Raw genomic sequence first — 17,680 nt, forward strand, 5'->3', positions numbered from 1 at the left:
GAATTAAAGGTAAAAAATCAATGTTATATGTCTCCCCTTGGCATAAACTCTTGCCTTGAACATCAACTGTTAAGAGTCCTTGGAGGCTAGCGACCATCTTGAACTATTTCAAATAGCTGCTTAAGGGTTATTTATAATCCAATTTTTTCATTCTAAAGTAATTGTAATATAAATAATATCTAGGGCATTATGACATTATAAATTTTCTTTGTAGTTTTGTAATTGCTTTTAAAGGCAGTCCTTGGAGGCTAACGGCCATCTTGGATTTGCACGCGGTCGCCATAAGAACAATGTTTATATCAAACATTTTTGCAAATACCAAAGTGATCGTAATTTACATATCCAGGGCAATATGAGATTAGAAATGGTCTTTGAAGTTTTGTAATTATTTTAAAGGCTAGGCTCCAAGACTCTTACTTAAGCCAGTAAAGTATGAGTTCTATGTCCATGTTGATGTTGGGAACTTTTAAAACAATCATCCCAAACTGTATGCCTGGTTGATTTTTAGTTAATTACCTCTTCAATCGCTAATAGTTCAATTAGGATAAATTCAACTGAATATTTTTATGTTCCTGCAATATTTTTGTTACAAGGAAACCAGTATTTGGGTCATGCTTTTCATGCAGTATCCACAAAATATAACATAAAACAAAGAAACTAACAAATCAAGGATATGAAATAGTAACCCAGAACTTCATATAAATTTATTACTCGATAAAGCTATATCACAGTTTATTCCCAAGTTTTGTGGTTTACAACAAAATCATTTTATTTGGTCTTTTGTTTTTGCTGACAAAGAGTTGCAACTACAGAACAGGGACTGTGTTTGGTTGTTTAAAATTTTTAAACAAGTTTGTACAAAATCATACAATTTTTAGCGCAAAATAAAATATTATAGTTTAATATTACTTCTTGGAATAACAAAAATGCAGAAAAATACATAGATGTGCACAAAAGACAGCTGATTATTTTCTTTTTGTTCAACAATAGAACAGTGTTGTTTAAAACAGCCAATTATACATTTAACTTTACAGTTTCATGTCATCAACAAAACATGTACGTGTCCCTTATAAAACTATTCTTACTACAGTTAAAACCTGAAAGAAACCCCTATCACAACAATGCATTTACTATCACAGCTGATATCTGATTAAATTAATTCTAAGTCATATGGTCACTTATCAAACTTGGATTCACAGCTGAAAAGCCAGCTTTAGTAACTTTGGCCCCAGCAACGCGACAGCCTGTAGTGATGCTTTCCTTGAGTCCCCTACCTGTTCAAAAACAAAAATTACGGTTGATTTTTAAGAATAAATATATGGTAAATATATGGTATCAAATATACACAGATACAAAAGGCATTTTCAAAACTTACAATAAAATCCCAGAAAGAATCAGTTGATAAACAGTATCTGTACAGGCATAGTTAAAAGTACATCAATAGGCCTACCATAAATATGGACTTTGAGAGGACTTTGAGGTTTCATATAAATCATTGACATCAGAGAAGAAACCTAATAGTAGTTTACACAATAATTGCGTAAAGATAGTGTCGTTAACACAATTTACGCAAGTTGCGTACACTACTTTACCTACCACAATGTGTTAATTACTAAAAATCACTACTTATATCTTCTAAGAGAGGTTATGTTTTCTTTTATAACATCTCATTGCCACTGACAGTGATGCAACGAAACATTATACCTTACATTAATTGCACCACTCAACAATTAAATTGGTCTGAACAGCTAATTAGTTGAAGTTTGAATCATTACAATTTTACTTTTTCTCTCTCAATCCTTGAACCTCATTGGTCCGTTACCTGTGTTGTTATGAAATTAAACAATGCTGTTAAGGGGGACACTTTTCAATTCTTAACTGAACTGAAACAGCTACTTTAAAAACCCGTCTTGGGTAAAGCACATTTTTCTGTTCAACAAATTAATTAATATGGCACTGTATTCTATCATAGCCTCCTTTAATACAAGGCCCACAATGTTACGCTATGCATGTTGCATCCATTGATCTAAAGACGCTTCAAATATAAGGATTACACATAGACGATCTCACCTCTTTGATTTCTATGTATGTTAATCCTGTTTTTTTATTTGAACTTTTAACACACTTAATAATAACAAGTATGCAAACATTAGCATTACGCTGACCCTTTTAGGCGAGGTGCTAGGTGCAGTTGAGTATGCATGAAAAGAGTCAGAGATTTTGACTTTTGATTTTGGTAATGGGGACCTAGGTGAATGTAAAAACCCATGTCGTCGCCTCCAGGGGTGGTCGACAACATAGGGGTGGGGGCGCAAAGTTGCGAAAAACGTTAATCAGAAAACCACTTTTAACTCCCTTGTTATTGAACGTAAGTAAAAGAATCATTTAAATTGACTTTTGATTTTAGTAATAGGATATATTTCAGAGTCAAAAATGGGAAAAACCAATTTTTACCCCATATAAACCCCTGTTCCCCATGTCCAATCATGCTGGTTCAAATAAACGTAGGTTTAAACTTTTGTACCAAATTTAATCAAAATCTGATCATATTTGCTCTAGTTATCACGCTAACAGACACATAGCCTACATATACGTATGAATTTGAACAGAGGGGGTTTTTGGCCTCTGGGGACTTCAAAACGAAAAAGTAAATTGGTCCTGGGTCTATGTCTTACCATTAGACTTATGGTAATAGCTTATTCCCTATATAAGAAATTCGCTAATATTATTATAATTTTTTTAACGAAAATAAAAGATAAAATAGCTATGTACAATAAATAGTATATTTCATTACTAGGACCGAAAGTGGCATTTTCCGTCGCACGCTCAAGTTTTTGTGTGAGGCTTCGCCTCACACAGTGAACATCAATTTCACGGGCGAGGCGAAGCCGAGTATGTGAGAGCTATTTTCACGTACGAGGCGAAGCCGAGGACGGGAATAATGGAGCAAGTGCCGGATTATAACTTTCGGTACGAGTTATGAACGATACTTTTCATCACGACGCAAAAATACACAAACACAGAATAGCAGACCTCAGTAATATTACAACTATTTTATTTCTCAATTAATTTGATTGGACATCAAAATAAAATTAAATTAAATTTTCTAAAAGGAAACCTACGTATATTTCTCAACACATTTTGTTTAAATATCAAAATAAAAGAATAAAACAACTTTGAACAATACATACAGCTGATTCAAATCATTAAATTAAACCGTAACAAAACACTAGCGCGTGTAGTGAATAAATGGAGAACTAATTGAGAGCGAGGGAAAATCAGCTGATCGATTTTCCTCGCCCTAAACTAGAGCTTGGGAAACGACTACTTTCATTGAAGCCAGCTGTTATCGAAAATAGTTACTTTCGTTACGGAGTGATGAAAAATGTATTGTCCTGACCTTGAGACAGACAGAGTATTGTAGCAGCCACAAATGTGTCTCCAGCGCCAAGAGTATCTACGACTGAGCTGCTGAGAAATGCCGCAGATTCCACTACGGTGCCATCTGTAGTGCCAGCCACTGCGCCACTCTCTCCCCACGCCACCACCACCGTGGCACTACAAGAATAGAGTTTATTAGTTTCCATTGTATATCACAATTTACTAAGGCTGACATATTCCTTAGGCACAGCTGTTAATTAATAGCACATACAGCGAATGGCAACTAAGGGACCTACACTTCCTGTAGTGGAATCCGAACCACATTTTTCCTTAATTAACGAATTGGTCTAATAATCAGGATAGTACTGCGGATAGTCATAGTACTCACTAGTGCGGACGTTAATCCACACCAGGGAGCATCGCATCCACAGTAACTTACATACCTATAAATATACACAATTCGTGACCTAGTAGCTGGATTACAGGATACGACTCCACCGTCCCAGTCCACTATTTAAGCTACTAAAGAATAAATATTCTTTTTTTTTCAAGGGAGTGTAAAAAATCCCTTTTATAGAGGAGAACACCGATTTTACCTTATTTTATTTTGGTTATATATGGACAATCGTGTTGAAACACATTTGCCATAGCACATAAAACGAAATAACCTAAAAAATAAATTGTTAAAGAAGTCATCAAAAATGCCTGCGTCAAAGGGTTAACTTCAGATATTGACTATTTAGGTTTCACCTTTGACTATTAATACAAGTATCCAATAGTCAGTGGTTTTACTTAATATGTTTATATGTAAACAAAAATTAATCCCCAACGCAAGGAGATAATTTGTTCACCTACATAGTTAGTTGTAAGATTTTAAGAACCTTGAGTTATTCTTCTAGTTGGTGGACAAATTAACCCTTAGAATATAAAATAGTACTACTAATTAAGTTCTATGGGATTACAAATCTACAGCACTGTGGTAAAAGGTGATTAAAAGTATTGATCAATAGTTTTATGCAGCTCAATTAAATATATGAACAAAAGTGTTTTATATATACACACTCTTGAGCTTCTAGTGAAATATAATTAACTGCCTTTACCATTGGAAGATGGAACAATGGAATTTACGTTTTCTTACTTCAGAAAATTAAGATGAAATTAAAAAGAACCGCTTGCTTAGGTAAACAAACTTACCCCATTTTTACCAAGCCAATGTTCCTCTGGAGGGCATCAAACCCATCCTTGCAGCCCTGGAACTTGGCAAAGTCTTTACCGATGAAAACTACATCTGCAAGAGGTAGCAACAGTTTCAGCTCTTCTCTGGCTTTTTCTAACTCAACAGAAGTAGTTACACCTGGATATTTTGTGTTCCGCTGTTTTAAATGTGCCAACATCTTGCTCACTTCACTGACATTCCGACCCTAAAAAATAAAAATTGAGCAAATTGTAAAATATATTTTAGATTTACAGTTCTATTTTTAAAAACTGTAATTCCACTTTAAAAAAATGTTATAACAAGTTTAATTACTACAATAACAATTTAATATAATGTCTAAGCAATTGAATTTAAGTTTTGGATAATATAAGTGGAGATGTAAGGTTTTTGTTTTGATAACAGTGTAACATTTAAAAGTAGTTTACGCAATGATCGCGTAAAGATAGTGTTAACAACACTCCAAGAAGTTTTAAAGGCACTCACCTTAACACTAATTACGCAAGTTGCACTACTTTACCTAAAACAGTGTTTTAATTACTAAAAAATCACTACTCATAACTTCTAAGAGAGGTTATGATTTCGTTTATAACCTCTCATTGCCACTGACAGTGATGCAAGGAAACAAAAAACTAATTACACCTCTCAATAATTAAATTGGCCTGAACAGCTGATTAGTTGAAGTTTGAATCATTACAATTTTAGTTCTTCTCTCTCAATCCTTGAACCTTGAACCTCATTGGTCTGTTAACCGTGTTGTTATGAGTACAACTATGCTGTTATGAAAGTAAACAATGTTGTTATGTCAAAATTTTCGATTCTAAGAATGGTCGTAGGTAAAACTAATTTACTCTATAACAACAATAACATTCTCAAAACTAAAATGATGATAATATATGATTATACACATTACTATAAAAAATCTAATTACAATATTTTCTAAAACACGTTGCATAAAAACACTTAGCCTATGTATATTTAAATTTCTTTGATTAGTAATATTAGATCATTTAATTGGGGGAGTTCTTTTGCTTTGTCATTAACTTTTTGAAAATAAAAATAAAATCATAACTCAACATATGAAATAGTTCCCATTAAAAATTTACCTGAAAATGAATCCAATGATATTGGTTTGTATCTATTTTCTTAAAATCCTCCAATGTCAATTCTGGCATTCCTTTATTTGAATGAATAATTGTTCGTGAGCCGTTTTTGGAGTTAATAATGACAGAAGAAAATGGAGTTTCATAGATATTGTGTTTCACAACATTTTCAATTATTATGTTCTCTTTCTCAAAATCTTGTTTGGCAAATCTGAAATAATTATGACGTCAGTCAAAAGATTGTACTATATTTTTAATGAAACTATTAACTTCAAAATGAATGTTGTTTGCCTGCCTTAAATTAAAGTTTGTTTGAGTATTTAAGTACCTAACAGGGCATTAAAATGGAGGACTAACTTGGCTATATTATATTTCATAGCTTTAAGGATACAGTTCTGCATATAGACCTGCAAATCTATCTTTATTTCTGAATCCGTTATGACAGTGTATAGTCTATATATATAATACGCTAAGCCGATTTTTGTAAACAGAACTCCTCCCTCATTTTTGGACCGATTTTGATGATTAAAGTGTCAAATGAATTGCCCTGATCTGTAGTTTTGCAAAGTCTTTTTCGTTTTTTGAAATCTTTATTAGTTTGGACAGGATATTCCATCAAAGTTGGATTTTCTCCCATAAGATTAACATGGGGGAATCTAAATATTTAATTGGAAACTTTGTCTCCATTAATTTGAGAGAACGACTGGACGTAGAAACTTGGTAGAGGTGTCCAAAGAAAGGTCTTGGTCTCTAGATGAGTTACCAAAAGAAAAACTAAGTGAATCCTGTTAGGGCTCTGCCCCAGAAGCCCTTAAAGATCCCTCCACAGATTTGTTTACATTTTGTCCATGTGGATAATACTTTTTACTGAAACAGCTGTTAATTTTTGAATTGTATTTTAAACAACACATATTTATTGGGAGTTACTGAATTGTCCAAAAGAAGTATTTGCAATGTTATTTTCTGATTTTAAAATTGATTTCCTTCTGTATCATGTCATATTTTGCAATATAACGTTCCATTACGAAATCGGTAGAATATCCTTTTATCACAGTAACTCTCATTTAACATTAATTTCTTATTGAACTATCTTATATCTATTGTACGGGTTGGTATCTGCCTTTTTCACCACTTTTGGCTATATTTTATCATATTATTCTAGACAGATCATCATAGGTTCGTGAGATTATTGTCATACATGTTTTCAATCATTGGAAAAATCTTCGATTGTGTAATACAATACAAAATAATACAAGTGCAGAAGTGTCTTTTAGCTTTAACATTAAACCCACAACCGATTTCTCAAAACTATTCTAGAGGGTAATTCATTGGCACAGAAGTACGATATCCCCACAACCAATTTCTTAAAACTATACTAGAGGGTAATTCATTGGCACAGAAGTACGATATGAACTGATGCGACGTGTCGAAGGAAAAATCAAACTTACACTGTGAGGACCTCCCTTTCAAGTTAGAACGTGTCTCCTCAACAAGCAGATATTTTCTCTCAAATAAAATCATAGATTAATCCTTATTACACTGATGAAATCGGGGAAGTTTTTAACTAAAAAAGATCCACCAATACGATTTTAATACTGTTTAAAGGTTCTTCCAAAGTATGGGAAATATTTTATTCGTTGAATGATCAACCATATTTGGTAACTAACGCAATTAATATCATTATTGTTTTTACACTTATTTACTCTTTAAACAATGTTAAATGCTCAAAATATGTATAATTTTACTCAATTTATCGCAGTTAGATGAATTAGCGTAAGCCTTGAAAGTAACCGTCGATTTCAACGGGTTTCACCTAGTTTAAATATATTTACCAATCTCTTCTGTGTACTAAGCAGGAGTCAGGCTCTCTCAAACTCCGAAGTGATATCCACCCTCACAATTAGGAGGAAGGACGACTTGAATGTACCCTATGTTACATTAAGGAAGGTCTAGCTATTGTATACAGAGATATAAGTTTTTTAACAAACTCCCTTGTACAGCTTGGAATCTGCCGGAAGCAAAATTCAAAAAGGGGATAGAATCTCTCCTGTTGGCAAATCTGATTTACTCATTCAAAGAGTTCTTTTTTATTTCACCTGGCCAAGTAAGATTTTTTTAGTCAATGAGTGATGATAAATAAGTTTTGTTTTTGTTTTTCAATTCTCTGCATGGTGTGTTGCAGGCTTAGGCTAAGATTTTGATGTGTTGACGTTTCCTTGTACATATTAATGCTTTCAGGAAATAAATCATTATCATTATCATTATCAGTCAGGTTAGCTGAGTGGTTAAAGAGTGCTTGCCTGAGCCTGAGAAACAAGGGGTTGCCGGTGGATGAGAAAAAAGTTTTTTTTTATGGTTCAAAACTGGAAACTTTTTGAAAATATGATGTTTTAAAACAAATGTTTGTAACGACCATTATGTAATGTACTTTTATAAATGTATAATTAATAAAAGTAATTAGAGAATACTCTAGCTACCGTTTTACATTTATTTCCTAATTTGTTTAGGCAGGGAGTGCAAGTGTACCCCCTTGCACTCGCCTGTGGGCCCTACCCCATTTTAATACATTACAACTGTGTTGAAAATTAATACAATGAACTAATTACTTAGCCATAAGGTCGTCGCTCATGGTACCAATGAACTCGCATGCTTGGCCGCACCGAGCCAATACAGTGCAGTTGTTGGAAGCATTTCCTCCTCTCTGCCATCTATGATCAATACTTCTGAAAACAAAGAATAAGCTAGTTAACTTAAGTGTTTTAAAGATTAGTTATTAGCTAAAAATTACAAATTAACTTTAACTTAGTATTGAATTGTTTAGATCTAGGCCTACCTATAATTAGACGTACGGTATGCTATCAATTTTAATGGTTTTTTAAAGTTCATTTTGTATTAATGTTGGTTGAATTACGGCAATTAGGATAAGTATCAACACTGATGATTGATGATACGTTTGATAAAAGATTACGTCCTATTTTTAATTCTTGAGCAATAACCAGCCAGTGTTTCCCATGCAATTTCCTTAAAACTATAAGCTAGTTTGTCAACAAAAAGTAAATTGATTAGCCTAAAGTTAATTTGAGTAAAAATTTGGTAGCATTTTCTATAGGCCTAGGCCTATATAAGTTAGGCCTAAATTTTCTAATGGTTTATTTTGATAGGTTTTTAAATTAATTTGAATAAAAAAAGTTAGTTCCCTTGAATGCTTAGATGGTTATAGATAGAAAAAATAACCCATAGGGTAATCAAAACAACAGAGTGTTTAGCTTGAAATTTAAAATGAACATAAACTCTGAATATATGCCTAAAAGTTAACACAATAATAATTACTTGCACAGTTAATAAATGGAAGTGTTATGCACATATTTTAAATCTCAAACTATTGACCCCAACACTATTTTTCAACAAAAAAGGCACCTTTCGTCTGAATCTTCTAGTGGAAAGTCTTTGCAAACTTGAATGCTGTCAACACACACAACTCCAACACAAAGAACCCTTTTATTTGCCTTTAGCATAACAATTTAAGACTGAATAACTTAAGTTATCCAAACTGTAATTCTAAACTTATAAACTGTAAAATAACAGCAATTCTTAACTGTAAAAATTTGTAAATGAAGTAAAACAAATCTGGGTGAATTTGAGAATTTCACGTTTCGTTTTGGTTATGGAACTGACATAAACAAACAAGCGACAGCTGACACTGACAAGTGATACAGCAGCACAAGAGCAGACGCACGATTTTTATTTCAGCTGCAGTTTTTTAATACGGACAAAATAAGAGTTTAAAAATTAGAAATTAAAAAAAAAATTATTATAGGCCGTAAACTAAAAAAATATATAATTAATTTTTAATTAAACTGTCATAACCTAACCTAACTAACCAAACTTGCTGATAATAAAAAAATTGAATAATGGTTTACTAATCGAAAAAATAGTTCTGTTCATAAAATAAAACTATAAACGCCTCAAATTAAATTTTATATTTTTTAATTTTTTAAAATTAAACAGTCATAACCTAACCAAACTAACCAAACTTGCTGATAATGAAAAAATTGAATGAAGGTTTACTAATCGAAAAAATAGTTCTGTTCATAAAATAAAACTACAAATAGCTCAAATTCAATTTTATAAGGTTTTAATTATAAAACTTAACTGTTATAACCTAACAAAACTAACCAAACTTGCTGATAATGCAAAAATCTTAGACAAAAAGTTTGTGCACCTGACGGGTTTCGAACCCGGTACCATAAGTTTAGTAGACCAGCACGCTATCCACTAGACCACCGAAGCCGATGGCTTAAACTCGTTTCATTGCGCTAATGGTGTTCCCTCAGCCAATAGGATGCTCTCATTTTGTTCTTATTAAAATAACTGCAGCTGAAATAAAAATTGTGCAGAGCAGACAGTCTCATCTTCTTCTTCTCACTGTGAAAGATAGTCTAAAAATGTTTATCCATGAGATGAGTAAATATCCCCACCACAGCAAACCTGGAGACTAAGCGAATCTCCATTTACCTGATTGGATTTTGAATTAAATCCATTTACATATTATAAATAACATTTAGTTTTAACCAATGCCTAGGTTTGCTGCTACAGGGAGGGAATAAGAAGGGTTTTTCTGAAGTGTTAATAGCTTAGTGTAAAATAAATAAATTTACCAAGTTTGATCAAAATATAACAAGCAAACTGTTGCAGTTTGCTTGTTATTTTCTTTAAAATCGGACAAAAATTTACTTGAGTTATCGAACGTATATATACATATATATATTATATATACACATATAACATTTTTGTATGAATAGTGTTTTTGGCCTTTAGGGACATCAAAATAAAAAAGTGGGTCCCGGATTTAGGTCTTACCGTGCCACCTACTTACCTAATAGGGAAATTCGCTAAAACATTGACCACTATGTAGATTCTACGCACCTCAACAAAAAGGCAAAACATGTCGTTACGTATGTCTTTGTTAAGCGATTAGTATTAAAAGTACTTCAGTAGTATTAAATACTAGTTAACCGCCCGTGCTCTGCCACGGGAATATTGTCAGCAATAAAAGAAATAATAATTAACAAATATTGTTTATCTTTGTATTTTATTTAGGGGTTGTTTAATTTTTTACATGACATAGAACTGATAGTTTGCCTGTATAAACTATTTTATGTTAATGAAACCGATATATTATTTTAACCAAATGAATGTTTTATATTAATTCGAGTTTCATTTGAAAATAAATAGTATACGAACTGGGCAATGCTGATAACCTAATAAGCAGCTATTTATGCTATTTAGATAATTTGCTCAAGTATATTCCTATATTCGTCTTTTTTTTTCATTACATTTGTTGTATGGAATAAAGATAGTCACTTAGCCTACATGTAAATCACGCATCAGCAGTTGGTCGTATTTCACGAATCTTTGACCCATACTGTGAGTAAAAGCTGTGTTTACGTAGTATATATAAAGTTGGGCATAGGCCTACTTTGTTCAATGTTAGAGGGTATTAACGGTCCAATTTGATGGAAAAGGAGTCGTGGATTTTAAAACTATGGAGACTACCACTACCAGAAAGATGTTGATTCAAGTGAGACTTAGAACTGGCCATTTCAAATGCAGATTTGTATTATATTTTACTCAAATAGTTTTTTGTCTCCTTTGACCCTTAATACTTTTTTTTATAGACGCTGTTGATAAGATTTTCCATAAACTCAAAATGTTGATAAGGAGTTCATTTTACCTTCCCCTTGTGACAACATAAGGAAAAAATATTTGTGTCCCAGTTAGTCTGTTCTGACTAAAAATTCATAGATTTGCAGTACTGAAAAATCCAATCTAACGACCCCAATTAAAAAAATTGGTATTTTTTAGAAGGGACTTCCTAAAAAAATAGTGTGTAGGCCTACTCGAAAAAATATAGTTAGGGTAAAGTTCACTGATAAATTGAGGCGTCGAGAGGCCAAGGGAGATATGTGACTTTTAAAAAAATGTTGTCATGGTAACGGGTTTTGTTAAAAAAGGGTGGAATTTCAACAAATAATTCACTTATATCCCTTGGCCTCCAAACTAAACACCTAAGAGTTGGAAGCCAAGGGGTATAAGTGAATTTATTTTTATTTTTATTTATTTTTTTATGACCATGAAAAAAATACAATGACATTTTTTAAAAAGTCACATATCTCCCTTGGCCTCTCGACGCCTCAATTGTAGTTCCAAATATCCCAGCGTACTCTCCATCTCGAGAAGGTAAAATGTGGACGTCGAACACTGATCTTGAGTAAGATTAATCACTTACGATAAAATGTTTGTATGTTTACCAATCATTAGCAATTATCTGTACAACTTGCAAGCGGATTTCCCTATGATTGTTCTGGTGGCTATAGAGAATAAATTATATTGATCAAACTTAAACTTAATTACCACTTTCCTTCAGATCACTTTGCAGGAAAACTAAAACATTTCAAAAATAAGTTAACCAATACACTTTCCTTGATCAAAATCGTGTGTTTATAAACAGAAACTCCAAGTTTAATAATTGCATACTGAAAGTGAGGTTATAAAAATAATAACAAATGTTTGACAAACATTAAACAGCTGACGAATAATTTATAAACTGTGTATTATATTCTTCAATAAGAATTGTATTGACTCGACCTTTAAAGGGCTGTAGGTCGTAGCCCTTAGGAAAAACGTTAATTCTAAGGAAGTTCGGCAAATCTACACACTATCCCCTTTTTTGAGACATAAATCTTGTAGATCGGTCCAGTAATTACTGAGAAAACAGTGTTACAACTGTGTATTAAATATATAGATGGGTGATACCTACTTTTACTTACAGTGTAATACTACTATTTTATTACTAGTCGATATTGATCGATTAGTATCTGATAGCCATGGCTCGGTATAGCTTTTTACGATTGTAAAAAGCAATACAAAGAAAACTCAAGTCTTATTTACAACTATTTTGGACTTTTATTATTTAGGTTCAAGTGAAATTTCTATTTATTATGATGGCAGTTACAGAGGAAGTCAGATCAAAAATTGAATTGGTTGTAACCGGCTGATATAAACTTGGTGTTCCAAGCATTAAAATTTAACTTATTTTCACTCAATTCTTGAACACAATTAGTGCTGTGTGTTTCTAGAAGTAGAATTGAAAAGGCTAATTAAAAGACCGGTCAGCTAATAGTAGGTATATTACGTTACTAGCCCGGTAAGTGGTGTTTGCACGGCAAAGCTTACTGGGCGAGTAACGTACGATACTTTACATCATACTACGTAGAAAAATTAGTACATCTTAAACTCATAACACAATTTATATAGGACATAACATAAATTATAATATTTTTATATTTCATAAAGTAAAATAGGCCGTTGCAATTAGCTGTTTATTTCATCAGCTAACTAAGTGCACGGTAAAAGCTTGTTACCACGGTAAATTTATTGTGGGCGGTTTAAATTTAAATTACGTTACTTTTCCGTGTGTAGGCACAGCAAAGGGCAACTTTCCAGCCTATCAATATGGATGGAAAAGTACCTGTTTCTGTGTAGCATGATGTGAACATATTTTCTTATTCTTATAAAGCTAGAAATACAACTGGATGCAGCAATGGCTCAGCAACTCTGCTAGTAAATTGAGATACTGTAAAATTTTGTTATGTTAGTACCAGCTAGTTAAATCAGCTCATTGACTCATGGCTTTATGAATGTACAATACCACAATTCTCTGTCCCCTAGTTCAAATTAACTAGGTACAAAGTACTTCATCCCATAGTGCAAATGGCGGCCAACGTCTTGCTAATTTTCTCATTTAGTGCTATCTGCAGACCTCCAGTTGTATCTCTGCTCAGTGGTTAAAACAGAGTAGTGTGGCAAAAACATATTTTTACTTTCTTACAAACATTATACGGGGGTTTCATCCGTTTCAGGCAATTATTAGCAATCAATATACAGTAGTTAAAAAAGTATTACCGTACTGGTTTTCTGTTGGAAGTTTTAGCACAGGTACTCAGGAACAAAAATTAAAATACACAGTAAAAATAGTATAAAATTTATTTACAATGAAACTATCTATGAATGAGGTTTCATAAGAGCAGCTGTGTATTGTAGAAGGTGAAGATCTTGCATCAGCTGTGTCATACGCTTGAAATGCCTCTCAGTGTATGGAAGAATTTGCTCCAGTGAAGACTTCTCCAATCGGAGAGATCCATCCGAGATATCATCCATTAAACAGGAAATGACCATCTGAAAACATCAAACGCAACAACTAAGAATGGTAAAGAATGCATGTCAGTTTTAGTGTAAAGCCTGGATTAATTGGACCTGTCTTTAGACAATATATTTTAAGTGAGCCTCACACTAGTAGTACAGACCACAAGTTTGTACATAACCTTTGAATATTGTAGAGCTATAGACATTTCATCCTCATGTTTAAGTTGTTACCAGTTATTTAATCAACATGAAGTTCAATCAGGGCCGTATGTCCCTAACGGCGGACACAGCGGTTGCCGGGGGCCTCGGACCAGGAGGGGGCCTCACTTGGGGTTGCAATTTTTTTGTCTTGATAAATTTATTTTACCGATTATCTGTTTCGCTGCGTCCGTAGGAGACGTCCATGATTCCACCGTGATCGGAGAAGACGAAGATGATGACTCCGCTATTGCGCAAGATGTTAACTATTTTTCCACAGCCATAGGAGCCGAGACGTTCATGATTTGACCGTGATCGGTGAAGACGAAGATGATGTCTCCAAATATGATGTCTCCGTGATCGTGCAAAATGTTCACTATTTTGCCGTGAATGTAGAATCGTGAAGAAAGCAGATAGATGTACATACAATTTTACAGTGAGCACAGAAGATGCTTAAAATTTGGCCGCGATTACAGATTTTGTATAAACCGATTATAGTCAAATAATATATAAATAATAATTATTTCCAAAAGTATGTCAACATTTTTGACTCAACCTGAAAAAATTAAAAATATCTGGCCTGAACTAAGATCTTAATTAGATTAAAAATTCAAAAAATGAATATACTTATTTATTAGCTAGTCTCCTACGTTTTTTTGCCGATCGGATTGTTGGAAACAAAAGGTCTATTCATCGAGTTAAAGCAATAACTTAAGACTTTTACAGTCGCCTCGATCCTTGCGCCAGAGTGCAGCTCAATGCGGTTGTTGTATTACTAGATAAAAAGTAAGGTCGGAAAATTTTTGAACAGACCTCTGATTATCCTTTATGTTACTTCAACTATCTTGGGAACAAAAAATAAGGTACAAAATGGAATTTTAGACACTAGCACATTCTGTAACTGGCTCTTTAAACTATGTTCTTTTAATATACAACTGCCAACAGCTAGTCCATATAGATGGGATTTCTTTCTACTGCAGTACCCAAAAGTCAAAGATGTAACAAAAAATCCACCTAAACTCCACCAAAACACACAAAAAAACTATAAAACTAACAAATGAACTGTAACACTTAACTTAACAGAAAAAAGCGCCCCATACAACTTCCAAAGATCTACTTCACATTACTTATTTCATTACACCACACATTACATTTCTTTGTTAAAAGTGTGACGTTCCACACTCCTCGTCTATGTACAAGAGTTTGGCTCACAGTTAGTGGGGGAGGTTGGGTTGTTTTGTTAATACCTGAGCAGCGTAGCAGTGTTTGCTGATAGAGTTCCACTCTGTAGCAAGTTTCAACAAAGTCCTCTTCTGATCCTCTCTCAGTTGACGAACTGTGTCCAGAAGTCCGTCTCTGTCTTGCTTCAACACAGCTGTTAAAACAGGGAATCGTGTGAGCACTCAGAGAAATCATAATAAAAACAAAAACCATTGTTAACGTTGTGTAAATGACTTTAGATTTAAGATTTTGTCAACCAGCTGTTTACATTGTTAATTGTTGACAAAAGTTTAAATTTTGTGCTGTATAATATGGGTATATTATACCTTACCCACTAGATAACATTTGGGGTGGGATTGTTATCTTTCAACAATGCATTTTTGTTGCCCACAATCTTTAGGTAACAGGCATTATTTTATTTATTTTCGAACAGTTGACATCAAAGAAAATAATTATTCCGTCATTATTCTGCAAATCTGTCAAATAATTATTGCAAACGTAATTTAGTCAAGATTGGTATCATTTTTCTAAAAAAAAAAACTTTTGTGATCCAATATTTTTGTGTCACTAAGGTAAAGTCTAGGGGCAGTTTCGAAGGTACATCCCATGTTTACAATGACATCACCGTTTAATTAGTACAGAAAGAATTGAAGCAATTTGAAAATAAGTTGATTACTTTCAATAATTTTAAGCGCAGTGGCCGGCCGCTCCAAGGTGAGTGCCAGTCTGAGGGCAGGCAGCAGATCTTCATCATGCAGCAAGTTGGCCAGCTCTTGGTCCTAAAAACATAATATACATATCTTATACCACACATTTTGTTCCCTTGTTTACACCATTAGAACCATATTTCATTACCACACAAGAACATATAATTTAACATACATATAATTTTGTGTGAAAATTGAAACAACTTGTAATAATTGTAAAATAAATGTAACATATTTTCAAATGTTTTTAATCAACTCCAGTCCATTCAGACCTTAGAATATAAAATAAACAATACTACACCTACACAAAACCAAATATAACTGCTATAAACCTCAAATCCACCGAGTATTTTAGTGTTAACGCCTAACGGACAACTCTACTTAATCACAGGATTGTTATTGGGATAACAAACTGGCACAAGAAACAAAAAACTGCATACTACACCCAATAATTAGAATATTTGGACCTTTTCTGTTAATTCACTACCACTAGGCTAGTAGAATGTGGTTGGATTAGGTTTTTCTAACTCTATTCTAACCTAACCTAACCTTACTAAATTTTAATTCACTAAAACTTCTATTGGTAATAATCTATTGCTCTAAATCTAGTGGTAGTGAATTAACGGAAAAGGTCAGAATATTTCATTCTCTGCCTGCATTACCAGCCAACCAAGGAACGATTGAGTAAGGAAGAGAGAATCTTCAAGTTTAGTTGTGATCAGTTAACAATCGCCAACACAATAGTAAGGAAAAGGAAGTTTACAAATTTCTGACTCAAGGAAGATTGAAAATACTGTCAGTGATACATAAATTGTCTAAATATGTATGGAGTAAAGCATTGTGTTTTATGTGCCAGAATGGACTCTTTTCAAATGATGCCTGATGTGCCAACAATCCTAAGGATCGTAGGCCCTTGCCCACTTTGTTATTGTTGGCTGTTCCACTCAGTTACCTGTAACGCTCGCTCCTGACGCTCGGCAGCTGCTCGAGCCGCACTCTCCTCGGTCACGTCACGCCAGACTACCAGCTGAGAGTCAGCTCCTCCTGTCACTAGTCGGGTCTCGTCACTGGATACTATACCAAACAATAAGAGTTTCAAACTACTGCTAAGGTTTGAAATTGTTGTCTTGTCTTAACATAGTCCAGGGTTTATAACCCAACTCTTCACACTGTTAAATTTGATGGTGATTTTTTTTTAAGATAGGAGATATTGCAGCATCGATGCAAGCCCAAAGCACAGCTTGACTCCCCAACCCAAGTTGAAGTATGTGTTGGTGACAGACTTCAACAGGTTGCTGTGTTGTGCTTGAATATATATTTTTATTTATTTACAGCATCACATCACATCAATAAAATTGACTGGTGAATAGTCAAAGAATGCCTAATTCTAGATATCTTTAACTATAGAACCATAGTAAACAATCTCAAAAGTGTTAATTATTTAACGCAATCAAAAAAGAAAACATATACTGACTTTCAAAAAAATTTCCCATAGAATAGACTAACTTAACCAATAGCCAGGATTTTAAATGGGTTTTGAGTTTGGTTAAAGGGTGAATCTGTTTTATGCTTGGTGGCAGTTTATTGTAAATTTTGGGCCCCATGTACTTTGGTGACAAATGTAAAAAGTGTAGCCTATGTTGTGTAGGCTT

General features: G+C 33.5%; 2 protein-coding genes across 3 annotated transcripts in view; both read right to left on the minus strand.

Moving 5' to 3' along the window:
- Positions 1 to 705: 705 nt before the first annotated feature.
- Positions 706 to 9,372, minus strand: LOC128990189 (ketohexokinase-like). 2 transcript variants are annotated; one of them, XM_054412475.1, is made up of 6 exons: positions 9,115 to 9,372; positions 8,304 to 8,417; positions 5,701 to 5,908; positions 4,576 to 4,802; positions 3,401 to 3,558; positions 706 to 1,274 (listed from the first exon to the last, which is right to left on the minus strand). In XM_054412475.1, exons 1-6 carry the CDS (start codon positions 9,210 to 9,212, stop codon positions 1,162 to 1,164), a joined length of 918 nt encoding a protein of 305 aa, XP_054268450.1. In that variant the 5' UTR covers positions 9,213 to 9,372; the 3' UTR covers positions 706 to 1,161. The 2 variants fall into 2 exon arrangements, with proteins under 2 accessions (XP_054268450.1, XP_054268449.1); XM_054412474.1 differs by having other exon boundaries at positions 8,304 to 8,420.
- Positions 9,373 to 13,725: 4,353 nt separating this feature from the next.
- Positions 13,726 to 17,680, minus strand: part of LOC128989593 (transducin beta-like protein 3) — a 28,691-nt gene continuing 24,736 nt past the window's right edge. The window contains exons 13-16 of the mRNA XM_054411517.1: positions 16,981 to 17,102; positions 15,998 to 16,100; positions 15,348 to 15,475; positions 13,726 to 13,935 (exon numbers count right to left, since the gene is read on the minus strand). Of these exons, the coding sequence (XP_054267492.1) occupies positions 13,762 to 13,935; positions 15,348 to 15,475; positions 15,998 to 16,100; positions 16,981 to 17,102 (527 nt within the window). The 3' untranslated portion in view covers positions 13,726 to 13,761. The remainder of the gene's footprint in view (positions 13,936 to 15,347; positions 15,476 to 15,997; positions 16,101 to 16,980; positions 17,103 to 17,680) is intronic.

The sequence above is a fragment of the Macrosteles quadrilineatus genome, unplaced genomic scaffold (genome assembly GCF_028750875.1).
Source record: "Macrosteles quadrilineatus isolate MER2022 unplaced genomic scaffold, UCM_ALF_1.0 Scaffold_3__2_contigs__length_128488019, whole genome shotgun sequence".
Lineage (NCBI taxonomy): Eukaryota > Metazoa > Arthropoda > Insecta > Hemiptera > Cicadellidae > Macrosteles > Macrosteles quadrilineatus.